The 27,286-nt window shown below is 42.8% G+C and overlaps 3 protein-coding genes across 3 annotated transcripts in view; all 3 read right to left on the minus strand.

The window, feature by feature from the left end:
* The window catches only part of cxadr (CXADR Ig-like cell adhesion molecule), a 30,737-nt gene extending 21,272 nt beyond the window's left edge, over nucleotides 1-9,465 (minus strand). The window contains exon 1 of the mRNA XM_056594420.1: nucleotides 9,284-9,465. Within this exon, the coding sequence (XP_056450395.1) occupies nucleotides 9,284-9,335 (52 nt within the window). The 5' untranslated portion in view covers nucleotides 9,336-9,465. The remainder of the gene's footprint in view (nucleotides 1-9,283) is intronic.
* Nucleotides 9,466-10,076: 611 nt separating this feature from the next.
* btg3 (B-cell translocation gene 3) lies at nucleotides 10,077-13,320 on the minus strand. Its single transcript, XM_056594490.1, has 5 exons — nucleotides 13,212-13,320; nucleotides 12,504-12,710; nucleotides 12,238-12,375; nucleotides 11,534-11,741; nucleotides 10,077-10,995 (listed from the first exon to the last, which is right to left on the minus strand). The coding sequence occupies exons 2-5, from the start codon at nucleotides 12,674-12,676 to the stop codon at nucleotides 10,789-10,791; spliced, it is 726 nt and encodes a 241-aa protein (XP_056450465.1). The 5' UTR covers nucleotides 12,677-12,710; nucleotides 13,212-13,320; the 3' UTR covers nucleotides 10,077-10,788.
* A 644-nt stretch (nucleotides 13,321-13,964) lies between these two features.
* On the minus strand, nucleotides 13,965-26,211 carry c7h21orf91 (chromosome 7 C21orf91 homolog). Its single transcript, XM_056594489.1, has 5 exons — nucleotides 26,106-26,211; nucleotides 25,071-25,202; nucleotides 17,158-17,625; nucleotides 16,905-16,967; nucleotides 13,965-16,383 (listed from the first exon to the last, which is right to left on the minus strand). Exons 2-5 carry the CDS (start codon nucleotides 25,195-25,197, stop codon nucleotides 16,211-16,213), a joined length of 831 nt encoding a protein of 276 aa, XP_056450464.1. The 5' UTR covers nucleotides 25,198-25,202; nucleotides 26,106-26,211; the 3' UTR covers nucleotides 13,965-16,210.
* Nucleotides 26,212-27,286: the final 1,075 nt, after the last annotated feature.

Below are 27,286 nucleotides of genomic sequence, written 5' to 3' on the forward strand. Positions count from 1 at the left end.
GCTTTGATCTGGGGGGCCAGCTCCGCTGACCAAACACAGACAAGCCAACTGCTGCAGAGAGCTGCCACTTCATTCGCACTGCAAATAGACCCACATACACACACTATAACACACTATGACATTCGAATAGGGGAACTTGAACACAGAGGAGAAGATATCAAATTCAAGTATAATAGGAAAAGGGGCTTCTCACAAAAGTACCAAAATCACTCCTGTATGCAAACAGAGTGATAACATCCCCACTTGATATATATATATATTTTTAGAAACCTACCTATTCAAGAGAAGATTATTCAAAGAAAGCGGGAGTTAAAAACACACCTAAAAAGACTTTTGACCTCGAAGCAATATGCTAGGCTTATTCTATTCTGAAATGTATCTAATATTCAGCTGAACTTTAGCTCACTAACATAGAATTGGGCCCGACCAGGGAATGTGAATAAACAAGGTTGGTCCCTCACAAACAGATACTAAAAACATTTCCTCATAGCATTTATGCAGAGTTTCAGTTGAAGAAACAACCAGATTTGGAATTGTATGTGCACACGTACTCGACACAAAGAAGTTCTACTTAAAACCAAGGTGCCAGTGAGGTCGAATTGGCCACACATGGACAACTAAAATAAACCAAATGTTGATAACAATGAAGTAAGACGGCCGGTGGCGGTCGGCCAGAGTACTAAGAGGATTGAGGTGCGAGGGCAGCCTTTAGACATGTAGGCGTATTTGTGGACCGTCTTGTGCTCGGCACAAAATGCCTCCGATGCATTCCACATTCCTCCCTGCTGTCTGGAGGAAAGTGAGCTCTCCAAAAAAGGGGCGATTCAAAACAGTTGAAATGATTTTACCTGGAATACCCTTCGACTCCTGGATGCCCGGAAATTCTACCCTGGGTGGCTGTACTCCAACTACCCACTATCGAACCTCCAATAAATCATTGACATACATAAGACCACATAAACCACAAACAAAAAGGGAAAGCTGGCATTGCAGTCGGGCTGACATATTTCTCTGCAATCTGTCATTGCCTTGGTGTTAACACAAAGCGGCTGTCAATTGATCAGATTATTTGGGTCGCAGCTGAATTCCCCACATTGCGTCAAATCACAAGCACATTTGCTGCACAAAAAATTAATGTGCAGATCTAGATGCAGTTTTCACAGATACCCATTTTCTGTGTAGTGCAGAACCTGTCAGTGGGATGGCCTAGAGGCACTCAATGAGCTTGTCTTACTCATGTTGCTGTTGTAGTAGTAATAGTAGTCATTTATGCCTCCAAGGTTCTGGTCTAAATTTAGTTATACTCCTTTCCTCCCAGACTGTAGCATGATGCTGGCACTATTGTCACTTGTAGTAAAAGTAGTTCTAGAAGTAGAGATGGCATTGTGTGTCATTTCAAATGGGTTGCCCTTATGGAGACACTGGCTCCGACAGACTCAACACAATTTCACTCAACAAATATTGAATTTTCTGATTAAAGTGTCATGGGGACAGTGCGCAAAGAACGAAAAATGATGTATTGATGATGTACTTTGTAATAACCACAGAGGATCAATATCCCCTTTTAATGCATCTGTGCCATCCCTAAGCCCTTGCCTCCAGGCTGTGGATCTGACCACTGGGCAGAACTCAGCCCGTATGAAACGCGGCACAACATAGACAAACGCTCCTGTCCTCTGTGGAAGGGTCACGTTACAACAGGACATCAAGATAAGCTAGCTGTTAAAAGATAACACGTTGGATCAGCCCTTGACTCCTTTATCTATTTTCTCCCGCCTCTCCTGCCTTCTCAACAGGAAGTTATATCAGGCCTCTGTTTAAGACAAGTCTGTTTGATCCAAAGTGCTTCACAGACGGCAGGTGGGGTAAATATACCTCAATGTTGTGCCCAGCGGGAAGTTAGCTGTGGCAAATGTCAGTTACCGTTAGCCCTCAACGACGACCAGCGGGCGAGGACTAGCCTCCGGCTCATGCTACCAGTGGCCACACAAAGAAGGCGAAGTGATGGCCACAAAGGCCAACGTATTTAATAAGTGGCATGAAACCACGGTCAAACATTTATAAAAAAGAAAGAAAGACAACCCAATTCTAATCATTTCATGATTTTAACAAATCATCAACAACAGGGATTCTGCTGCTGCAGTACTCCCCCCCACCCCCAACCTCCAACATTAATTTTTCGTTTTTATTTTTGGCGCTGGGGAAGAGATGACACTTGTCAGGCTGATATAGACTATACGAGTGTCTGGGCGGCAGAGATAAATGTTGTAAGCCCTGACAGCCGCACTGCACAAATACAAGGACTCTCTTGCTACTGGATGCAAACACTGCAAACCGTGATTTTCAACGCTGGGCTGACGTTCAAAAGGTTGGTGGATTCTGTCTGGCCAGCATGTAGAAGAGGAACTTTGATCACTTAAGCCCCGGAGACCAACCGGACCCTGACCTCCCTGAACAATATTGAGCGTAAATGTGCATCAATGCAGATTACTACCATGCTATATTTGACTTCAGAGCATTAATTGCATCTAAAACGCTGTGCAGTAGCTGTGCCGTTCTGTACTTTACCACAGCTAAGCAAATCTGACACACGCATAGAAGACGGAATAAGCCCCTGGTTAAAAAAAAAAAAAAAGATCTGGTCTCAGTTTGTGATGTTGGAAAAAATCAACTGTACATAACTCAAAATTAATTCAGTTTAAATATGAATTATGTAAAGTTGCTGCACTCAGGCAATAGAAAGAATAGACATTGTATAGGTTGATATGCCCCACAGAGAATAAGAAGATTATGTTAAAAAGGTTTCCAAGGTGGCGAAAACTATAGCATAACTCTTTGAATTCCCATCTTCAATTTGGCAATGTGTATTTGGCTCCTGAAATATATTTGGTTCACAAATCATGCTGTTGGATAGATGCTACAGCCTGTTGCAATATTATTTCAGCCAACACATTAAAGTCGCAATGTGTACCATTTCAACTAGCTCGTATCTCATTATTTGGACAGATCAGTGATCATGTTCATTTATGGAGATTTCAATAATTGTATAAAAAGACGAAAAAACATCCTATAACTAAAACCGCTCACAAAACCCAATCAGCACGTGGTGTGTTAGTTTGCATCACACAGTTGCACAGCCAGTTAGAGCTGAACGAACACGGTTATGGAGTTCGTTTTAATTCTGAAAATCTCCTTCTTACTCACAAGGAGGGGCTGAATCAAAAACATTGCAATTAATATTTGTTTCAACAAAGACAAACAGGAGGATTATCTACACATCTTAAAATAACAATGTCCCAACTAAGTGGATCGGAATCTTTTTTTACTACTTTTGGACCTTCTTGAAACATCGGACTGAAATTATGTAATTTTGGTAAATACAGTCAAGCCCAGTTGGCCCAATTAATCTATTCAAGAAAGAGACACTAAGCCTGAGTGGGTGTCTGCAAACGTATGGGCACTGCAGGGTACTTGGGGGCAGACATCCTAATAATTTGTCTCATCTCCCATGTATCAAACTTTAGAAATGGGTTTGTTTTCAGCTGTTGGTATATTTGGGTCAGGTGTATCAGATATCTTCTGACCTCACTGCCAAAGGATTATGGAGCACCCATTATCTGCTGTAAAATCAAACAATGGTATTCATGCATTTCGAAAAGGTAGTTTGAGGTTGCAGGCTGCCTCGGAGACATAACGACTTCTGTAAAGGGGCGTTTATAGGTTCTGAAAAGTGTGAATGGGTGCTCCCAAAGGTGATTAAAAACTACAACTCTTTCAGTTTAACTATTTTAATGGGCTGTGCAGTGCGTGCCCAGCTCGAACGTGAGGGTACAGCCTCTTCTCACAAGGTGCTGGGTCTCACAGGGAATAAATGTATAGTTGATGTTGTGCCAAGGCCTGCAAAACGATGGTGAAGCCATTTGGGCTAGTCTAGAGGGGAACGGGGACCTCCCTTTGCAATTATCGTCCACTTGGAGGGAGCCAGCCAGCTTTGCAGCTCTGTGTGCGGCCATGAATTATACATGGTCTCCATTAAGACACTTAACAGCTGTTTCCTCGGGAGCCAACACACACAGCGAGAGCTGCTGCAGTCAGGGCCCTTTTATGCTTTGCATGCTTATTAAAATGGGACTCCATGTGATTACGGTGGTGCAGTAATGGTCATGCTGACCACCATGAAACAGGGCTATTTTCAGTCCAATCCAATTTCTGCAGGAGTATGACAGGGAGCTCTGCAGGTTTCCACAGGTTCAGGGGAGATGTACCATGGTAATTAAACCGGTGTCAGTGGTGGCTTGTTGACCTTTCTATGCCTTTTGCAGGAGGGACTCTGGCAGATGTCCTGGTCATCGTACCACAGAGAAAGATCCTGCAATATCCCTGCGCAATAAACCAGGTGGTGAGGGGGATTGGCCATCTAGCGAAGGTTAAGGACCGTGATGGAAGGTGGCCGGACATAACACAGGTTTATATGACACCTGTCCGTGAGAGCAGGGCGATGGGAGAAGCCATTACAAACGTGGGACCGATAAGAGACAAGCTGTGTTAATGGCCAACTACAGAGTTGAATGTTTGTCCGCTGTGCCAAACCCAGCTGCTGTTTATTACTTCCTATATGTCTACCTGTCTTGGTTAACATACCATGGACATATAGCAATACTCAACTTTGTATTCACAATTGTAATAAAAAGTTTGACACCACAATGAAACGATAAAACATTTAAAGAGATTCATTGAGAAATATGATTTAGCTTTTTAGTAGATGATGTGTAATGTTTTACAATGAGGTAATGACTATATAAAATGCTCCAACAGCTGCTACAACTTCTCCCTCCTCAGCCCTTTAAGTTGCCCACCACCTTTAGGAGAAAATACACAGGCCATTTTCAAGATTAGAAGTCTAATTAGCCATGGTGTTCAGGGGAAAAATAAAGTAGTGGTAGCAGTAGCAGTAGTGGTGGTGGGCGTACCACAGGAGGAGACAAATTAAAACCGTATTCTAACAGAGCCATGTCAAGACAATGGCTGGATGTCAGCCGTTAATAACGCATTGCAATAAATAAAACTTATCTCCGAGACAAGTGTAGCAGCCTCAACTGGGAACAAAACATTCTTTCCGAGTAGCAGAGGCTCTGACTTTGTTCAGTAGATAAAGTGAGACAATTACTCCCCCGGCGTAGCAATCTTGAGAACCTAATCCCTCACACATTGGTCCATAGACATGACTCGCAGTGCGGTCTAGTGTTGCATTAAGCTGAGCTGACACCCACCTAGCTGGTGGGGAGCGTCGGGCTTCGAACCAACACCTGCAGAGGCAGCACCCTGGGGACCGGCCTGCCACATTGAGTACCCTCGCAGAGGGATGGCTAGCTCGCATGCCGTGAGAATTATATGCAGAAAGAACCAGAATACATAGTCATGAAGGACGAAAACGGAAAGCAATTTAACCAAGGAGAAGGACTACTAGTCAGTGACCGATCTTCATGTCAGTTGAGGCCATTTCATTAGTCCATTTAAATACTTGAAAATGGGGTGTGGTAGTGCTATGCATGTGTTATGCAAAACAAATTTTTACTCCATCTGTTACAAATCCGTACTTGATTGACGAAATGTTTCGGAGCTGAAAGAATTCGCTTAAATACGTTGGCCTTGATTGACCGATTTTCGAATATTATTCTTATACTTCTCACTAGCGAATATTGAATAGTAATTTTTGCCAGAAATGCACATCCCTAGTAGAAACCTCTAATGCCCTCAGATTGAAGGGAAGGTGTCTATTTGTCACTGGGCCCATGATGCCTCATTAGGAGAAGAGGGTGATAAGGGACTGAGCCGGGCACAGCGAGAGGCTAAATGATGAATGGGATATTTATCGTCCAAACAGAGCGTTGCCTTGATGATGACCGATGGCTCAGAATCAACGTCACGATGACCTTGTTTTAACTGATGGGTACACATGAGAGAGTGGGAGCGACAGACAGCGTTAAAGAATAAGAGATTAGGAAAGACAAGACAACATTTTTAATTGCTAAAAGTGGAGGGTTAATGAATGATAAATCAACATTGAGACTAGGACGGCCACCTCTGTCATTGCCGAAATAAAAAGCACATATCAAACTTCTACATTTGACTTCTTCAGGGAGAATTTTTTTAATGAAGAAAGATTGCATTCAGCGTCATCATCACACAATTTATTAATTTCACTACTCAATACTGCACTCCTTCATACTTTATGGAAGTCTCAAACACAGGAATACAGTTTGTACCTTATCAAAAAAGTTGTAAATAAGCCAAATGTAAACACACACGTTGGGTTGTAGACTTGCTTTCTGAGTTTTGATTTCTGATAGCAAGTTCCCAATATCTCTTATTCAGGATTTTGGCTTCAGTCCCACGTCAGGGCAGTAACCACTCTCTCAATCTGTGAATAAGAGACGGCCATGGAATACAGAGTGGACACACACAGTCATTAAAACCACCATGAAATTCCTTAATTAGATCTCTCGCCTGCAATTTGCTCATTCTCTAAATGAGATATGAGAAGGACAAAGCCGCTCGCTGCGCGGCTGATGAGTTTAGGCACACTCTGCTAGGGGGGGGAAACAGGACCAGGCTGGTACATCTTCCGCATGCTAAAATATTGAAGGGAGGAGCCTCTGAATATTCATGGTCGGTCGTCCCCGTCGTCAGATTGTGGAGGACAAAGTGGCGTCCCCAGAGTGTAATCTGATTCTACATGTTCTCGCTTCATGTCCAAGGACAGGGGGCTCCGGGGCTGCGTGCAGCCGGGTGGGAGGTGATGATGCTGCCGTCAGGGTTGTTGGTAAGCCAACAGGAGGCCCGCTGGACCACTAAACCAGCCATGCCATGACAAACTGAATTTGAAATTGTGGTCCAAGACCCGGGGCTGGATTAGAGCCTTGATGATGGCACATGTAGGACTGCTCATGTCTGAAGATTACTGTGAGCCTAAATAACTATCTGCAAGGAAACCCTCTTAATATTGATACATTAAACATGGACTGGAATGTCTGCTTAAAACTGCAGAAGACCTGTGTATAGCTGGGCATTCGGCCATCCATGGAAAGGCTAACGCGTTAAAAACTGCAACGCCTCAAATACACAGATCATATCCATGGATCAGGTTTCAACACACAATGAAGAGCAGTTCTACTGAGAAGACAACACAAGGAAGACTCTAAGGTGGGGGAGGGTAGCTTTATTTGAGCAACACAACCACACACACACACACACACACAACCACACTTGCACTGTGTTATCAAAAGGTATCCTAGCAACCAGCTCCCTTCCAGGGCTCTTGAAGTGTAGGATTACCAGGTAACAGCAGCCACTGCCTGCTATTGCCTTTCCTTAACCTCAACCAGTTGCTTCATTTCCCCCTCCTGACCCAATCAGCCACAGCTGAGAGGTTATTAGGAGAAGATATGGGAGAAGTCTCGGACCAACTGCAGCAAGGATGGGGCTCGGGTGAAAAATAATCTGGCATCAAATCAAAACTCTCCCATCCAGAGCTAAGGGGATGGTGAGTTACAGCAGGCATCTGTTCCGGCACCGTTCAAAACGAGTATGGGCAGCATAGCTCAGGAATTTCTTTTTAAAACTGACGGAAACTGGGAGTGTAGGAGACTCGATGCACATAAACACAGATGATTTAACAAATGCTTAAAATACCCTGCTGCCTGGATTTCAAAGAACCACTTGATTTTATAAAATTCTAATTCTACCAACTGTAGAGCAAGGGCTATGATCAAGATGTGTATAGTCTGGCATATGGCGTTTTCATCCAATGGCACAACCCTAAGCATCCTTAAACATTTTATCTTTAAATAATTATGTATACATAATAAACATGCAAGTCATTATAGAGGTTATGCATGGTTAGCATTTTTGTGTATTTGTAACTGGATGAAACCAAATACAAGTCTCATTCACATTCGCGGCGCAAGTATCAATCAATGGCACATCATCTTGATGTCTGACAGCATTGTAAGGGTGGGAAACGCATAAAGTGGACAAAATACCACGCCCTGGACCCCAACTCTCTCTCGGGTTTACATAAGTGGGAGGGTTTGATTAAAGCAAGCATCTCATTATACAAATCTTGAATAAATGCTGAAGAATAAAACACGTCCTCTCATAACAATGCGTAAGGTAAGTTAGGCAGGACCTGGTAGTTTCAATCAAGATTCCAGGGCACTAAAGGAACAACACACCCATATATAATAAGATAGGAAACATAATTTCCCGTTTTTAAGATTAAAGCAGTACCATCTGTAGTTCATGAAAAACTTCTTAATCAATATCGTGTTCATCAACAAGCTTGTCTATAAACTACAATAGAGGATATTTTTCGTATGGGCCATTATTTTACATTACGAATGGGTCAACATAAGGGGGTATCCCGCTATCCCAAACACACAACTGAAGACGGAACAAATCAAAGTGTAATCTAATTGGATCGACTTATAGTCGTACATCTTTGGCCCATCGGACTAGGGTCTTCGGAGGGGGAAGGGGGAGGGCTGCGCTGGCAGATGGCAGACACAAACGCAGGTCTTTGAAGTCCTTCTTCAGCTACAGGTTTTAAAGCGGATCAAGCCATTGTAGGCACAAACAAAAAAAGCTGCCGACCCATTAACACTTTGAGTTTCTGTAAATTACATTGGCCAGTTTCCTCTAAACGTAAACTAACTTTACCAAAAAGACACGATGAAGCAATAGTGTCGATACTGAGTAAATCCACCCCCGCTGTGACGGATAGCAAGGCGGTAGCCTATGTCCGTCTTAAATAATAGTCTTGCCACATAGCAAAGTAAATTTAAAAAGCATTTCCTTTTGTAGAAACTGTCGACCTTGAAACAAGGCAACGAGGTACAGTTTTAGTCGACTGAGATCCCACATCGCTGATTCGTTTTCCATCAAATTGTGTTATCCTCGACTCTTTGCATTTACACTAACGTTGAGCCAACCAACACAACACAATTAGTTTTGAAACCAAACAATTAAAACGCCTGAGTTAGCCTATCTCACCGTGGGGGAGTGATGCCTGGTAATAAAACTAGGTAATATTTAACAGATTTCGCTCACATCGATCGCATTGAACACGATTTATGTCCGTAAACACGTGACCCTGCGGGGCTTGAGGGCCGCTGGCTCGTTGTCCGCGGGCCATGGAAGACTGCCGTTTTCCCAACGGGTTTCGCCTATAAATTCACACAGGGTCACACAAGTATCTCCGTTTAAATTGTTAAGAAACACTTACCTGTCATTAGAGCAAATATCACACAGCAGAATCGGGGTACGACGAACTCCATAACTTTTGCTCTATTCCCAGACTCTCTCGAAACTTGGTCAGACGGACTTGTGGTGAATTTGAAAGAGCAGCTCACTCTACTGAAGCATCCGAAACTCCGCTCCCTCCCTCGGCAGGTGCACACAGGAGGGCGCGTGTCACGTGACCCGTTTTCATATTAGACCCGCGGCTGCCCCCTCCTGTTTGTTTTGAACGAAGATAAGCTACATTTTCCCTTTCCATGTCATTATTTCGGAAGCCAGTGGGTGCACCAACTATTTGATCGTTTTAAGTTGTTTTAAATATAAATATATATCATAATTAATAATTGATAAGCTGTAACATTACAAACATAAAAAAAAAAGATTTAATAGGTCAGAGCATAACTTCAGAATTTTTTTATGTAACTTTGATTTATCTTAACTAGCTCGTTCTGACTGAGAAGCAACCAAACACAATTATTGAACTGTACAATGTCTGTTAGTCTCTGAAAGGCAATAGTTTTATTTTCAAAGGCACAGTATAACATCATTACATTGAAATCCTTATGACAATGCAAGGGTATATCTACAAAAACACTTAAAAGTGAGGAAACCTCTAGTTCTATTCTAGGTATAGTACGTGTACTTCCATTGTCAACGTGAGCCTGAGAAACATTTAAAATGCCTACTGGTAGGCTGCATAGACTGCCGTGGAAGCCACAACTATTCTGCCCTGCATATCAAATATTTGTCACATTATGAATGAAAGTTGGGACTACAGATTGAACGATAGAAATGTTTTATTGATACATGGAAACAAGTAAATATAGTATCCTTTTAAAAAGTCTATACATTTTATTAGCCTACACTGAATAAATAATAGGTGACTCAAAAAGGACGGAAGCATGTACAAAATTCACCCATAAAGAAAATTGACTCACCACCTACTAGCCTTTAAATACACCTAACATGTTTATTTTAATATTCAATCTAGGGCTGGCAATAAACAAACATTCATTATCCCAACTATTGTAGGTTTTTAACACCATATCAATAAAAATCACGATATGCTTAAGAATTCAAAAAAGATATATGGCTATGTAAAGTATGGCATCAGTGTAAAACTAGTTTTCTTTTCTCCATGACGTTTTCCCTTGTCTCCGACACTTCAAACCTCATAGTGGATCATTTTAAAGGCATATCTTCTCATCCTAATTCATTTAGACGCTAAAACTGGGTATCATGATTCGATATCTTAATTTTGTGACAATACAACACCAAACAAAGATAAACAATACTATTGAATTGTTGCCCAGCACTAGTTCTAACTATTATAAATGTTCCAAAGTGCAGAAAACAGTTAATACAGATCAAAGATCATCTATCATCAGATCATCTAGAATAATTTATTAAAATAATTTGGTCAATCCTCTAGTTTGATGTTACTCCCTAAAAGATAGTCAAGATTCTCCCTTCTTAAAATCTCCACACTCACTAGCCGTAAGAGTGCGCCATGTTGTGCATGCCGCCCCAGTATCCATGCGCTGCTCGGTAGACCTCTGGAACCCAAACGTTGTGCCTTAAGGGGTGCTGGAGTCGGCCATGGGGTCGGACGCTGTAGTGAGGCCGAACAGGTGGGTGACCCTTACCCACCGCCATCTTTTTCTTGGGGTTCCACGTCGGAGCATTTGGGTTCATCACCTGTGAAATCGAAAAAGCTATATTAGCTTCCTCAAAGACAGAGGCAGGCTTGTGTGTTGCGTTTGACTCTCAGCTGGTGGGTTCAGGGTTCTGACTCCTATGTCTGCCCTCAAACACCCTTGTGCAATATGCCCAGGGCATACCTGCTTATACTCAGTAAGAGCCCAACTAAATATTTGGGACAGGTAACCATTTAAGAAAATGGTCTCTGATGGCCATTATTTCAACAATTTGGCAACTTCTCGATAACAAACCCTGGCTCCAAGCTGCAATTAGGTTTTAAAATCGACCAGCTTGCACCAGCACTTCCTTGTTAAATCACTTGGTAAGACAACGAATAGTGTTCTAAGTGCAACCAACAACCATATAAACAGAACATGTCCTTAATAAACCTTGTGCAGCAGATATTTTGCAGTCCAATATTGATTTTATGCTTCAAGTGGTTCTCAGCCACACTGCGGAGCCACTCTGGATAAAAGCACCTGCTGAAGGACTAAAGTGTAAAATACTACCGTAAACAAGTGTCTATAGCTTTCACCTGATGTGTGGTGCAGTCGAGGGCTATGGTGAGGGCTGATGAGCCCGGGGTCTCCCTCAGTGTACAGTCTTCGTCAGAGGAGGAGCCAGAGCTGTAGTCCGATGTCACCCTCTCCAAGGCGCTGGTCACCTTCCTTGCGACCTCCTTCTCATCTGCCTCTCCCTCAGAGAAACTGGCCACTGAGAAATAGGGGTTTGTCTCACCGTACCTAAGGAGGAAAACAAACCATTAAACAACCAATATTGGTCGCTAAATTAGCCAATAAGGCTACACTAAAAGACAGAGAATATATTAATTGTTTGGCAACAAGGAAAGAGGACATGCAAAAATGACAATGTTTACCGGTGGTTCTTTGAACAGCCAGTATTTTCACAGTAAAATTACATTTTTAGTTGTATGGTCAAATGATTAAGAAACAAAAAATTCATACCACATTTGTTGTTCCTCAAACAAAAGAATAAAGTTAACTATTTAAAAAAAATACAGAATCTTCTAATTGCAGGTGCCTTAATTCAAATTAAAAATAAAACATGGCAAGCAGGATTCTACAAAATACTAAATATACTACAAAATACGGTATACAAAAGTACTACAAGCTACTACATGGCAGTAGCTTGTAGTACTTTTGTATACCGTACTATAAATGAGAGAAAACGATTGTAGCGGTTCTAAAAATAACAATGCACCAATCGCTCCAGACTCACCTACAACACACCTCTCCAGGATCCATCCACAAAGTGAGTTCTCTGGGCAAGCTCAAGTCAGAGTACTTAACCTCACTCTCCTGGCAGGCCCGCAACAACACTGGATCATGCATCTGGAACTGATTCACTCTGATGCATCTAGAGAGCAAAAAATAAAAGTTGTTATTTAGTCTACATTACTTCTTGGTGTTGGTGTTTTGGTTAGTTTGAGCACCATTTGAGACACCAGATTCACGTGATTATATTTGAGCAGCAAAAAATATTACCTGAATGCTTGGCCCTGACTGGGGTTCTCTGGGTACCAGTGCCCTCTGAATTTCTCCTGCAGTCCAGCCGCCAGCCTCTCGACCACTTTCTCAATTTGAGCAGAATCCAACTTTTCCCCCTTTTTAATGAGCCTCTTCAGGAAGAAAACCACGGCAGCAATTTCTTTCTTCATGTTTCACATCAGCTTCCTAACAATTTGGCAATCTCTGTAAATGATAATAAAGATTTAGGCAAGTGACCACCGATCTACTATTTAGGATAACCCGAAAACTGCAAAACATTGGAGTCTAGAAACTCTGGATGACGTCACCCGCCAACGGAATTCCAATGTGGCGGCAAGAAGTGATCCAGCGAGGCGGGCTGTGACGCACTACTTCCGTTTATCCATGTGGCACTTCAAATAGTTTACTGTACTCTGTCAGTTTGCTAAACATTGCATTAAGGGCTGTTAATAGCTTTCGGTTTCCATAAATGTTACATTATATCACAACGTCAACAGCAACTATGTGACAAGTAAATCGCGTGAGGTCAGAACAGCGTTGATATAGCGCTAAGGCCCTAGCTCTGTCACAGCGTTAAGACAAAGCAAAGTCTATAATGAACATTTATCAACATGATCATTTGTTCGTCGCTTTAAGGCGTTGTTTAGGACAAAGAAATGCTAGCAAAAATATTAACGTCACGCAACTATAGAAAGACAAACTTACTTTTCCCTGATCCAGCATGTGGGCACGGATAGGAAACGGTGAGGTCCTGGAAGCTCTTGCTAGGAGGACCTCACGTTTGTCGCTACTCCGCCCACGAGGCTTTCATTCCTGCCCATAAAACGTACGGTGTATTTCCATTGGTTTAGAGGAAACACATGGATTAGACCGATTTCTGTCGAAGTAGATTTGCATAGTTAATCTGCTTTAGATAATTTGTTGTATTTTATCATGGTGGGTTCACACGAACAGCGTCGTATGTGTATTGAGGAGGTATATGTATAAGACTGGTGGTTATCTTGGATTTGGTTTGAGAGATGTAGATACATTAATTATAGCGTTTCATTAAATCAGTGATTGTGTTCAACGTAAATATCCCAGTATTTTTCTTCTAATCCCGCGTTCAACTTGAAAAGAATAGGGATTTATCAGTAGCAGGTTTATAGTCGTTTAAACCTTTCCCCACAAGAGGGCACTCTAGCTCCATCTACTACCTAAATTAAACAAGTGTATATGTTTAATGAAATGTCAGTTTACTTGATTGTTATGTTACTTTACTCTAAGATGCTGCTCAGTTAAGTAAATTCAGTTCGTTTGAGCGTGTAAATATGAATATTCAGGTCGATTTAAAGATGGCATAATGGATTATAAAAGTTACTTTAGGAGGCCTTGCTGAATGAAATATTGTATATGCACATACACAGTATGTCCTATTGGAAAGTTCTGCATTATCATATTTAAATGAGTAACGATGAAAAGAGACCAATTCTGAATCCATGTTAAAAAAAATATTTATTTAAATGGTTTAGAAAAATAGTCATATGCACAAGTCACGCAGGCTGCAAGCTCCATGAAACACACAATAAATACAATTTGTAATTCAATGCACAAGTAAAACCATACGCATCACAAATAAAACAACAGGCTGTATAATCAGTTCAGAAGGAGTACAAGTGTAACCAGTATATGCAAACAAGAACTGCAGCTAATAAAAGGGATGCACCGCAGGCAACTGATGGTCACTGATCTGACATGTCCATATTTCCTCTGTAAACAAACCATAACAGCACTCAGATTCAAAACAAAAAGTCCCCAAAAAAATCAAACAATTCTTAAAGGATAAAAACTAAAATATAGATAACACAAACACACTGAATAAATCCCTCCAAACAGTTTAAAATTGACCAAAACAACCAGACGGAACCTTTTAAGACCCACAAAGGGTCCAACTTATTATATCTCTTATAAAGAGAACTTTATACAGTGACAAATGCTATGCAAAGCATCGATTGGTATTCAACCCAAGGGTTTCCCTAACCTTTTGCTTTCTGAAGTAGTTCATTGTTCTCCTTAGGGGAAAGCTAAAAAATATATATTGGCCTTTAATTCCATATGTTCTTCTTGTATCATTTAGCTATATAAGGCTTCCTCTTTCCTTTCTTGCATAGGGGCACTACACGTTCCAAGCACAAATCCTTTTGGTTTCCTCCCCAGAATATCTTCAAACGAGACGGATGAAGATGGATGTTATGCAATCAAACTGGGAATATTTCCCCAACTGATCGTATGCTTGGCACACCGTAGGTTAATTGCATCCTGACAGTTTTACCGTCTTTTTTAATTGTAATAGGGCAAACGAGTCCAGGAAACCATTACCCAACTTAATAGTATTGCTTAAGATTCAATTTAGCCCTCAATTATAACACATTACCAAATGATAGACATTTGACCAACCGCTTGTATAAAAATGACTTCTGATAATATTGCATGAATTACAGTTTCACGTGACAAAAACAAATGAAATTAAATAATCTGGTTGGTATTGCATGTGCATTTACACTGGAATCATCAAGCTTAAGCAAGGCGGGTGCTTTTATTTCCAGACACAAATGTATCAACAACAGCTTTGGTTTGGTGAAGGGAAAGCACTAGTATTGATAGAATCCTTCCTCTGTCACTAAAGCGTTACAGATATCCACAGCATCTCAAAAGAATATGCCGCACAATTGAAATGAAAAAAAGCCATCACTATCTTAAGCTGCAGATGCTTTACCAATTCTGCATGAGTAAACCTGCAAATACTGCTTGCCAAGGTCAGTTGTGAACTCAGGGAGATCAAGTGTATACCTTTTTTTAAAACTGAAAATGTTCCAAATCTATCATGTGCTTTTTTTGGCTTACAATCACCACCAGCCTTTCAACCTCTGATTCTATCTTGAAGGCAACTCGATCCCTAATTTAATAGTTCTAGCCATTAAATAACAAAAACCGAGCAAACGGTGACTGCTCAGCAGTTTAGAACCGTATTAAAATGCATCACCATGTCAATCCAAAGGTTTAAAATACTCTTAGGCACTTCTTCATTCTCTATCCAATTGCTAAAGCAACAAAATGGGGAATTTAAAGCAAATATGTAAATATATAGATTTCATCTCCTGACCAAAGTTCTTCGAGATCAAATTAAATCTTAAGAAAAACAATTCCCAAAAGAAAACAATTCAATTGTAAAATGGAGACAGGATGAACAGATGTCCCCCATTAATACCGTCGACTGCATAGAGGGAAGCATTGCCTTTGAGGAAATCACTTCATCTAGTAGCCAGACGACCCACCGAGGGTACTATTTACAGCAACATGTACAGCTCTCGTTGTACCACTTATGAAGGACAACAGGGCTTTACAAAAACCCTACAACCTCGGGGTGGTCCAAAACAATGGCCTTGCCTTTCTTTTCCAACCTGGTCCCACCGTGGCTGCCACGATGCAGCCAGCTGCCGTTGCTTGGGGCAACCTCAACGCGGCACAGCATCGCCGCCTACCAAAGTCATTCAGCGTTCAACAGGAGGCGTGCTTCAGCCCGTTAAGTGGTGAGATGGAGGGGTAGGGCCCCCCAGCTTGCCAGGCTTCCCCTCTCACAGAGAGATGGAAGTATAGAAAGGGAGAGAGAGAGAGAGAGAGAGAGAGAGAGAGGGGGAGAACAAGGAGAGAAGGCGGTGTGCGCCTCACTCCACGGGTGTGTTGCCGCTGCTGGCCTTGACCGCGGCCCTGCTGATGTGCAGCCAGGGCAGCTTGGCGCAGTTCTTGAAGAGCTGCTCGATGGCCACGTGACGCACGTGCAGCTCCGACGCCAGTGAGTCCTTCTCCTGCACGGCTGCTGTCAGCTCCTCAAACACCTCTGGAACGAGAGAGAGAGAGAGAAAGTCAGTAAGAACAGAGTCCTTAGTACTTTCCTTTAGATACGTAAGGTCACACACACACAACCGATCACTAAGTGAACTATAATGTGCCAGATGCCAACTTCCATTAAGGTGATTCAGGTGGGGATACACTCAAAAATGCCAGAGCTACTGTTCTGTCGAGACATGCTTGAGAAAATTGATAATCTTCATGCCTGAAGAGCCGTTCTTGCTGAATTGGGAAGTAAACAAACAGGACTGGAATGTGCGTGTGTGTGTGCAGTCACATTGGGAAAGCTGACTTTCCAGTTAACATTCAGCTCCATCCCCCTTCACATCGAGTGAAAGGCTACAAGCCAGTACTTGCACAGTGTGTGACCTTGAACGTGCATACTTCAACCACAGTGCATCACGCTCACAACAAAGCAATGATACATTTGGAAACTATAAACATAAAGGAGACGTTTATTGTTTGGACGGTTCAGCCGGATGCGTCTCACAAAAGACAAAGACTTCTTACTTTGAATCTGCAGCAGTAGCTCGCCGTTCAGTTGGTGCAGTTCATCCATGTTCATTTTAACCACTGAAAGAAAAGAAAGACCCCTCCCATGAGAACCTGCAAGGCTTTTAGGGAACAGATACTTGTACCACGAGGTGACATTCAAAAACAATACCATGGCCGTGCCTGTACAGCAGACAATGATCATCAACGAAAATACATAACTGCAGTAGATAATATTCTTATTCAGGACAGCTAGTTGTGCTGTACTCACGTTCCTCGCCGCTGGGCCCGTGGCTCCTGCCCCGCCGCGCCCCCTCCCCGCCGGCCCGCTGGCCCCTGTGGCGCGGCGGACCGTGGGGCACCGTCAGCCCCAGCTCCTCGGCGGCGTGGAACTCCAGCATGCTGGCGGCGTAGTCCGGCAGCCCGCGCCTCCCCCCGGCCCCGTCCCGGCGCGGCGCGTAGCGGGGCACCTGGGCGTCCGAGCGCAGCGCGGGCTGGCCCCGGTCGCCGCTCTGGCTGTAGCAGCAGTGCTTGGCCCCGGGCCGCTGGGCGTCCTTGTTCTGGGCGTACTGGATGATGCGGCTCAGCTTCTGGCCCAGGGCTAGCTTCATGCCCTCGTAGGCGCTGCGCGAGGCCTTGGAGTGCGACAGCTTCTGGTCGGCGATGAGGTGGTACTTCTCGAAGCAGTCCCGGTGGCCGCGGAGCGACTTGGAGTGCAGGAGGGTGGCGGTGGACACGCCTGCGTTCACACACACAATAAAAGCAATGAGGTGACGTAGTGAACAGAGGCGAACCAACGGGTCGATGAGTGGCCGGGGAGCGTATGTGTCTGAGGTAGGGGTGCTGTGTTTCTATTAAGATGAATCACTGGATTCTTTTTCAAATAACATCAATAATCGCTTTGGCTGAAGCTTCGAAAAGCTATAGCTGTAGGAAGCATTTTCACTTGAAAATAACTTAATTAAAACCCATTCATTATGTCCATCCGACTAATCAGTTGATTGTTTCGGTACGCGTATGTGTCAAACCACCCACTGAACCTTCCAGACTGTAATAAGCCAGCACTCAGCTAAAACAGGCAGACTGACCTAGTGTTTTCCTCTGTGAAAGCTGCTTAGCGTGAGGATTAAGCGCAAAGAGAGAGCAGTACATTAAACCAGTCTTAATACATACACGATTTCATGCATTTTATTGAAAAACTAGGAACACGAAGAGAGGAACTCGAGTTCACATGATGGAATTGGATATTCACAAAGCGAACACACATAGGGAGGTTTGTTTTTTTTGTTTTTGTTTTTTTTACACAACAAAAGACGCCATTATCAGAGCATTCAACGTCATAGCTATCTTCTTTAGACTAATGAAAATGACTTGCAAGTCATTGTACATTGGGTTGCCAGCCGGCTGCAGAATAATTGTCAAGGGAAAACACACATCAAACATCATCCATTATTAAGCATGTCTGAGATTTAGCCAAAAGCCATCCTGGGTGTAGCACGAAAGATTTCCCTACAGTTACAATGTGGTCTTCCAGGAACTTCAACTGCTGTGTTTGGAACAGAGATGGTTATGGCCACAGCTGTGGGGAACCGCGGCCACAAAAACTAAATTAGAATGAGGTCTTACACCGAGAGAACACTAAACGGCACACTCCGAGGAAGATAGAGCACAGCTGGTCAGACCGAAATTAAAAAGACCTTAGGTCGGACAAACTTTTGGAAGAAATGGGGCCTTCAGTATTATTCAAAGGTTTGATTAATGCTGGAGAACTGAAAGGGTAAAAGAGAAAGTAAGTGTGTGTGGGCGTGTGTAAAGAATCAGGTTCAAACAAGTCAGAGACTGTGCTTATGCAAGTCTTTGTTCCCCACGTCATGGCTTTCTTCTAATGGTCCATGTCTCACACAGGCAGGGACGTAAACTATGGAGCTGAGCTATAGGGATTAGTCGTTCTCCTCTACCTACACTACAAAGACTGCAACTGAGCACTGGTTTAGCCAATCTGCGCAAAACTGGCCAAATTGCTCAGGGACGCACCCAGGCATATACTTATTGCATCGCTAAAAATATATATTAGGATAGGAAAATAGCCGGTTAGCTGGATTGCCGTTGGCCCCCCCTGGGCCATTTCCTCCCATTGAACATTGATGTCAGGGCCAACAACAGGAAGCTGATACTTGTTCTCGCTCTACTGTGACAATCTGATCCGCCTCCTGCACTGACCCCCCACCACTAAACCCCACAGGCACACAAGATACGCTTTATGTTTGTTCATCTCTTTATCGTTCAAGTGAGGAAGTCTGTGGTACCACGCTCTCTATACATCTTTCAAAATGGAAATAAGGTCATGGAAGCTTAGGCGGTGGGTTAAGTCCAAGCCCAGGTTTAGAAACGTGCCACTAATGCAGGAGTAAGATCAAATTACTACATGCAATTTATAAAATGTACCTGACACAACTAAAACCCTCAGTGGAGCCAACGGTTTATCAAGGTTCAAAAGGTTGACTCTTGGTAAAACAGGCGGTTTAATGACCCCTGCCACAGCCAACCAGGATTAGGTGTGAGGTGGCTGGTGTTCATTTCCTTACCCTTGTATTGTATAGCACCTCTAAAGGGAATATGGCTGAGATGGTTTTTCCTGAGCTTAGCTAGAGTGTTGGCATAACCAATTTAGATAAATGGATCACCAGTCAGGCTTGCAATATAATACATTTTCCAACCTCATTGCATTACTAGCCTCCAATTTGTGGTGTAGGAATATTGAGTCGGGGGATCTTTGGTCCTTCCTCGCTCCATGAATGGGTTTCAGGCCCTGGGCTCATTGTATATCATGAAAGCATCTATTTTAAGCTCTTCAGTGTATGCACGTGCTTGCAACAAATGGCAATGCTTATAAAAGGCCACACACACACACACACACACACACACACACACACACACACACACACACACACACACACACACACACACACACACACACACACACACACACACACACACACACACACACACACGTAAGTGGATCAGTGTGAACTCACACGCCACCTCGCAGGCTCCATTAAAAAATAAAGACCCCACAAGCCCAGCAGACACGATCACAATCCCTTGACCGGGGATGTTTACTACTATCACCAGCAGCAGCAGCAGCAGCCAAAGACCTCACCCAGGCTAAACAGCTCATCACTGCAGTTCTTTCACCGTCCAAAGCCGTAGCAGACGTGTGCACAACAGGCCACTCTCCGATCATTTAACAGAGCTGAATTCACATTGTCTCAAACAGCAGAAAGGGGACGTGAATCATCATGATGCTGGTGCGCCACAAACAACCAGTCCCCCCCCTCCATCTCCAAGCCTTTTGTTACGATTTACGGTTGTAACGGCCCCTCAGTAAACAACAACACCAGCCAAACAAAGAGCATTCTTCTCGTAGCGGCACAGTTTGGCATCATCACATTACGTGTCGAGGCAGCGGGACGTGGCTCAGGCCTAGGTTAGTGAATGAGACTTCAAGTTATTAATCTCTAACCCAGTTCAGCTTGCTTGGGCACCAGAACACCTTCCAGATTAGCATTGAAAAGGCAGCGCTTTTGGCTACAATCGTCGCCTTAAACTAAACTACTATAATTGAGTACGCCTATCATTTAAAAACACAAAGAAATATACAAATCTTGTACATGGGAGATATTTTGAGTCGATTTTCAGTTTGATCAAAAAAGACTGTATTCAGTCTTTCATGCAGTGGTTAAAGACTAAAAAGATTTGAACTTTCCTGTTGTGGCCTCTTGGGTGCCGTCGTGTAAACAGATTAATCTTATCTTCGAATCTGGTCTGAAGCTGCTCACTATTCACTGCTCTGCTTCATGAGCGAAGCTACTGCTCAGCTTAGTTCACTTACTATGCTGGAGGCAACAAACGAGAGCTAATGTAGTTAGAGGCTGCCTTTAGTGTCCGAGGATCAATGCGCACACACAGGCACACAAGAATTAGTTTTTTCTCTGAGCTCTGTACCAATATGCTTAGTACTCTTATTTGCTCCTTTTTTAACTGGTACTCCAGTCTATTAAATATACTAACTTAAATCCAACAGACATTTTCTGACCCATTACCATTGCTTAAGCCTTTTGAAACTTTTATGAATGCATCCTATGCAGGGGCCTTGGCACATTTCCATTGGAGCTGGCAGGAGGGAAGAGTAGGACAGAGGTGACCAGGGGCAGAATGTCCACATGCAGCAAGGCTCAGTATGGAGTTCCATCAACAGCTGCGTGGCTCCAAGTGGGACACCAGACAGTTCGCGTGACCTGTGGGGCACTTCTACGGCCTAGTCAACTTGACTGGAGACTTAACCTATTAAAGGGAGATATAACCTAAAGGACTTGACTCATTACTTTGTTTTCCTAAATATGAATACTGCTGGGGCTGCTCGATTATGGAAAAAAATCATAGTCATGATTATTTTGGTCAATATAGAAATCACGATTATTCAAACGACTATTTTTGAGTTTGAAATCATGATGCCTTTATTCAGCATTTCTCTCCAACAAAATAAAATGTTTCAAATCGATTAAATTTGTATGGAGATCGACAAAAATATTGAAATCACGATAAATTTGATTAATTGCACAGCCTGCTGCGAGACTCAGCGAGGGTTCGAGGCATTGCGAGCACAATCAGCAAATACCTGGACCAACAGAGTGCTGGAACAGAAAAGCTGCCAGCACCGTCGACGCCATTGGCTCGCCTCAACCTGCATTGTGACTGGTTCAGCCGGGATACACATGCCCTACATGGTAACTCTGCGTCAGAAACAATGGCTTCCCAAATAATAGCACTGATCCGCTTTAGAATCAGCCCTGTGGTTTTGTGTCGCTGTTGGAGTTTCCCTTACTTCCTCCATTGGGTTTTTCAGCTGGGTGTGATCTCAACCTAGCAAGCCTGAAATAATCCAGACCTGATGCAGAAGTCAGTCAGTGGTAATAGGGAAAATGTATCGGGGTCGAGTTTGGCTGAACCTGATCCAAAAGGTACCAAGTAGGTCTTTAGGGTCATCTGCATAACAAAGGCAGGCTCAAGATGAGACTGGCCAGTTCACCTACGACGTGAACCACCACACCCTAATGTCACATTCTGAAAGAAGAACCATAATCCTACAAAACTTCTGATCAATGAGATACATTTCTTTAGAAGTGTCTGACTCCCTTAGATGCGTCATCAGTTCTCCTTCGATACAGTCTGCACCTCCCGCGAGTCCTGGTGGGAATTGAAGCTGTGCCTTGGACATAAACTAAACGTATTGGGTAGGTCCTCACATTCGCGAGACATTTAATGGCTATCCTGAATTCCATTGAAATATTTCATTACTATTATGACTTTGCTCCTATACAGTCACAAGTAAAACCCATTGAACCCCTAATAGTCCATTTGGATTGACAGCGTGTGATGTGGCAATTTCACATTTGTGTTTGCCGCATCGAGTTGACAGTCAAGGCCATAACAACATGTGCAAGAAGTAATTTGCCGTGCTCCAACAAAGGGGAGAAAATGCCCACCTATGTGCATCAGGCTGACATCAACAACCCTGTGTGGTGGGCTGCTTATTATTGAAACGCGCCACAGACGGCCTCTAGGGGTCTCTTCCAGGAAACAAGCTGCTTCAGCTAAAACTAAAGCCTGCCCTTCCTGCTGAGACTAAATCCATCCGACGCTATCGGCCATAAGTACATACAACGAATGCTGTTTGGGGGAAACCGAGTGCATATTGATGTGTGTGAACGCTTGCCTCAACATGAGCAGGGCAGGTGACGCCTGGCGAGAGGAGCTCATTAGATACGTTGAGACTGGCATTAGGAATCACCTAAGCAGGCAGCTCCTAGAAGACTGCAGTCTGCCAAGGCCGGAAAAGCTGGCAAATGAGTGTTTGGTTTGTTAGTAGAGTTGCATGACAGCTTTGGCTTCAGTTTGACCTCTGGTATAACACACTGCTTTTAGTGTCCCGTGTCGGTCCATCGCTGGCCAGGAGGGCAGTGAACGTGTAAACATTCCATCCATTGCATTGTATTGCTTAGTTCTGGGGCAGCGCTTGATGTTGAATGGTTAATCATCTCTCTTTTAAGAATTTGCTTATGGAGCACCAAAGTAAAGAATAACAATGAGTGTGTACGAAACAACGACAGCTGCCAGTAGCTTGACACTCGTTCTCAGGCAATTTAACTCAGAATGCTTGCAAAAAGAAGATGAATATGTAAATTAATATTCATAGCAGCAGCGCGATATATTATTCAGAAAGCATGAATATTCAGTTTTCGACAGACGCAATTCACCTCCAAGCAACGATGATACGGATTGGATCCAAAGGCACAAAGCACGTGTTTGGTTATAAAAGTGAGCGCGTGTGCGTTTATTTATGGGATTGGGGGACATTCTTTCTCCATGGTTTCCTGGCTAGTGAGCAGGCTTTTGTATCCCTCTCCTCTGATGAAGCCATGCGGACAGCGATGATGTTGACTCGGGAGCATAGAGCATAGTGATTTGTCTGTTAGGACTCATAGCCTGGCCTGGGAATCCAATCGTAAAACCTAAGGCAGGCGCAATCCGTAAATCGACCGAGCACTTTATTCCTTCTCACCAATTTAAATTCAACAACTGACCCCCACTACAACCCTAGGTACAAATTACAAAGCAGCCAATTTGATTGCCCCACACACACTACATCAATGATCATGGCAGTAAAACTATTCTGTCATCAATTGACCACAGCCAATTTAATCTAAACCCCTACTTTTCGACATACATACACATGCCAAGCATGGATACGTTTTTTAATGCGGCTTGTTTCTTCAGTGTGTTCACATCAAAACACTTGTGTTGTGTTTGGCCTACAAATCTTCTGTTTATACCCCTGCTTATATTCTTTTATTAAACTTACGAACAAAGAATTACTCTTGCCCTCCAACACACAAGAAACAGGTGAGGGAGGACAGGTTTTTCTTAATCTTTCGGTTACTTCTGCGGCGAGTGCTTGCAGACAGTTATCCTGTCTGTACTGGCGGGCTTAGCATTTTCCAATAATTACCCTGCTTTTCAAATTAAGTCATCCTTATCCGCTATAAAAAACCTACAAGCAGGCAAGACACACTTATCTTGGGCAAAGATACAAAAGATTGTATTAAAAAAGGAGGAGAAAGGAGCCTGTGTGCATGTAGGAGCCGATCTGAAAGGGGACCATGTCGACTCCTGTAGTAGAAGTGGGAGCCGATCTGAAAGTGGACTATATCAAATCCTATGGTAGAAGTAGGAACCGACTGAAAGGGGACTATATCAAATCCTGTGGTAGATGTAGGAAATGAACTGAAAGGGGACCATATCGAATCCTATGGTAGAAGTAAGAGACGATCCGAAAGGGGACCATATCGAATCCTGTGGGAGATGTAGGAGACAGACTGAAAGGGGACCATATCAAATCCTTTAGCAGACGTCCGCACGCTGCCCGACCGTCCAATAGGAGGCTCATTAATTAAGTGCTAAGGAAAGAAATCCCATTTTAAACATGGCCGAAATGGGGAGGCAGCTTAGCAGCCTGCCCTGGTAAGGAGGTAAGCCCTTCACAGCCATTAATGCTGCACAAAACTGACACACTTGGGTGCTGGACGGCATCCGTCACAAAACATTTACAGGCTATTTTTTTCAACAAATCTTGCTTACACCTTTGTGATCAGACTCTGCTCTGATGGATGCTCTGAATATTGGATTGAGGCATTACTCTATTATCTGGTCTACAGCAGTGGCAAGCAATAGGCTATACTAATTGTATATTCATTATATCTCCCAACATATCACCTCTTCTTATCAACTAATTTGGTAGAAGGTCAGAAAGAAAGGACTAAATGATCTGACTCTGTGTCAAATTAATCTTAAAATATTCTCAATCATTCATATTTCAAACTTTTGCAGTAAAGGTATCTCAAGCCTTTCTTGAGTGCATTTAGAATTGCAGAATCTTTTTTGGAGTGGAAAGTACTTTGAAAAGCTTAATTGAAAACATTCCTTCTTTACAGAAAACAGACAAAGGCAATGCAGCAAGTGTCTGTTTGAGTGCATCGACAGACCTTGAGATTTTTGTGTTTGCTCTTCACCACACCATGAGCAAACATTCCCCTTAGAAAGAGCAGATAATTTTCACTATCTTACCTTCAATAGTGAGTTCAAAGCAGACATGGCAGAAAGACATGGTCCCGGTGTCGGTCTCCAGCTTGCAGACACTGCAGATGTTGTCATCGTTCAGGTCAATGTTCACAAACTGCTCCTCTTCATGCATAGTGCCTATGGGAGCAAGGGTCGAGGGATCATTTGCATAGTTAGAATAAAAAACAAGGCAAAACGGACTACCAGAAATGGTGGATGCTTCTTAGATTACTCCTAATGATTGTTGGATTGGAGCCCAACTGTGGACCGAAGATTATGACATAACTGTTAGGAGCCTCATGAATCGATTTGAGGATTTAGTGATCATCCTCCAAGGACAATAACAATGATGAGACCTCAACCATCTGTAATGGATCCATCTTTTCGGTGGAGCTACTCCATGCAAATATTAAAATAAAGATGTCCATTCATTCATGTAATATTTAACTATCAATGCCTTTAAAAAGGTAGCTTAAATTTCATTATAGTGCAACCTAAACAGGAAATGTTATAAAGTGTTTGTTTTCAAAGTTATTGTACAACAATAGTTTGGACGAGTTGTTTTGAGTTATTCTAATGAACATGTATCTTGACTTGAATCTAGAAAATGTTGTTGCTCCACGAATGGCCATGCCCGTATATGTGCCCGCACATAACAAATGCTCCACTAACTCAAGGGCATTTCTAGACAAAGCTAGAGACTCCACATGCTTTGTTTGTTAAAAGTTGAACTCAGTTTAAGGAAGAAGCTTTGACTCACACTCAAATATATTACCTCTCGGTACATCTTTTTGTACCTAGACTTTGTTATTCTACTATATGGCTTCTTTACATTCGTATTAACTGTATTTGATGACTTTGCCGTAGCGTTTGGTGTCACAGCAGCTGCTAACGTTGAACAAATGCATGACAAGCTAGCGAGTTATTGCCATGAAGCCTCTATAGGTGGCTGTGGACCGTTATTTGACGCTTGTTTCAGGAACAAATAACATTAGACTCGAAAAAAACAAAACAATAACGGCAATATAGTGTGTAACTTACCGAGACAGTGAAAACCGTTTGCCTCCTTCTACAGTTGTGTCTCTCTTCACCGACCCCTGGCTCCCGCCGTACAGCTGATACCCAAATATTAGCCTCGCTGCGCGTCACGGACGACAGAGCGAAAGAAACTCTGGGGTTGGAATGAACCATTAGCGTCCTCTGAGGGGGGATGAGCAAACTGACAAACTCAATTACCGTTACAAAATAACCCGTAAATCATCTATTGCATGTTTCTCAGAAGTAGTACTGCAACCTTTTCTATGGCAACATTTCATATGTTTTGTCAAATATGTGTTTAGTATCCATTACCTTTAGGAATATTTCCCCCCTGAACTCCGAGGGTCCGAAAATGGTTTATCCTTACTACGTCATCAAAACAAAACCTTTCTACAGAAAATGTGATGCTTTCGATTTAAGAATAGTTACTGTGAATGAGAATGATTGACATTATAATTTAAAACGTATCTATTATAATCGAAACACTATGGTTTGGAACCGCAAAGCAAAAAGAGATAAATGGCACTCGATTCCCGCAGAGGCACACTCATTTTGATAACCACACGTGGGAATTCCCCGCGAAATGGGGAATCATGTTCCTCTGCATGTATGATGATATTTTCCCCTAGATATTGTCGTCTAGAAATAGATATGTACGACTTCATATAAGTCGACCAATAGACCAACGACGTTTTGTTGGATAATGTAGTCTTAGTTCAGAAACGATGGTTGGCTAAAGAGTTTGAAACAAAGTGTGAACACTACCCGGCCCAACAGAAAATGCTACAAAACAACAAATCTTTCCATAAACAAATCGGTAGGCTCGTACTCTTTTTTTATTGGAGTAGAAAAATCTTCTCGTGGGCAGTGGCGGCGCCAGGGGGGGGCTAGGGGGCGCTAGAGCACCCCCTAGATTGGACATAGCACCCCCATAGCACCCCCAAGAAAATAATGGTTTATTTATTATTGTTATTTAATTTCATTCTGAGTTCTTAATAAAATGTATTGTGTGATAATAATATTTTAATCACAAAAGAAAATAACAGATTGAAATAAACAGATTGTTCACGTAGCACGACACAGACACGTTGCGTGCGTGAACGTGATTATTCAATGAGTAGTAGGCTAAGTAACAGTAATCCTGGCGATCGGTCAATTTTAAATCAAGCCTTCACAAAATCATA

This window comes from Gadus chalcogrammus, chromosome 7, assembly GCF_026213295.1.
Source record: "Gadus chalcogrammus isolate NIFS_2021 chromosome 7, NIFS_Gcha_1.0, whole genome shotgun sequence".
In the NCBI taxonomy this organism is placed as follows: Eukaryota; Metazoa; Chordata; class Actinopteri; order Gadiformes; family Gadidae; genus Gadus; species Gadus chalcogrammus.

Excerpts from the sequence above, each read along its gene's own strand:
- btg3 (XM_056594490.1), bottom strand. The coding sequence starts at position 12,676 with ATGAAGAAAGAAATTGCTGCCGTGGTTTTCTTCCTGAAGAGGCTCATT. Across the intron at positions 12,376-12,503 it reads AGTCAGGGCCAAGCATTCAG|ATGCATCAGAGTGAATCAGT; the intron begins GTAATATTTTTT and ends TTTGCTCTCTAG. Across the intron at positions 10,996-11,533 it reads TCGACTGCACCACACATCAG|GTGATGAACCCAAATGCTCC; the intron begins GTGAAAGCTATA and ends TCGATTTCACAG.
- c7h21orf91 (XM_056594489.1), bottom strand. The coding sequence starts at position 25,197 with ATGCATGAAGAGGAGCAGTTTGTGAACATTGACCTGAACGATGACAAC. Across the intron at positions 16,968-17,157 it reads CGGGCCCAGCGGCGAGGAAC|TGGTTAAAATGAACATGGAT; the intron begins GTGAGTACAGCA and ends CTTTTCTTTCAG. Across the intron at positions 16,384-16,904 it reads GCTACTGCTGCAGATTCAAA|AGGTGTTTGAGGAGCTGACA; the intron begins GTAAGAAGTCTT and ends CTCTCGTTCCAG.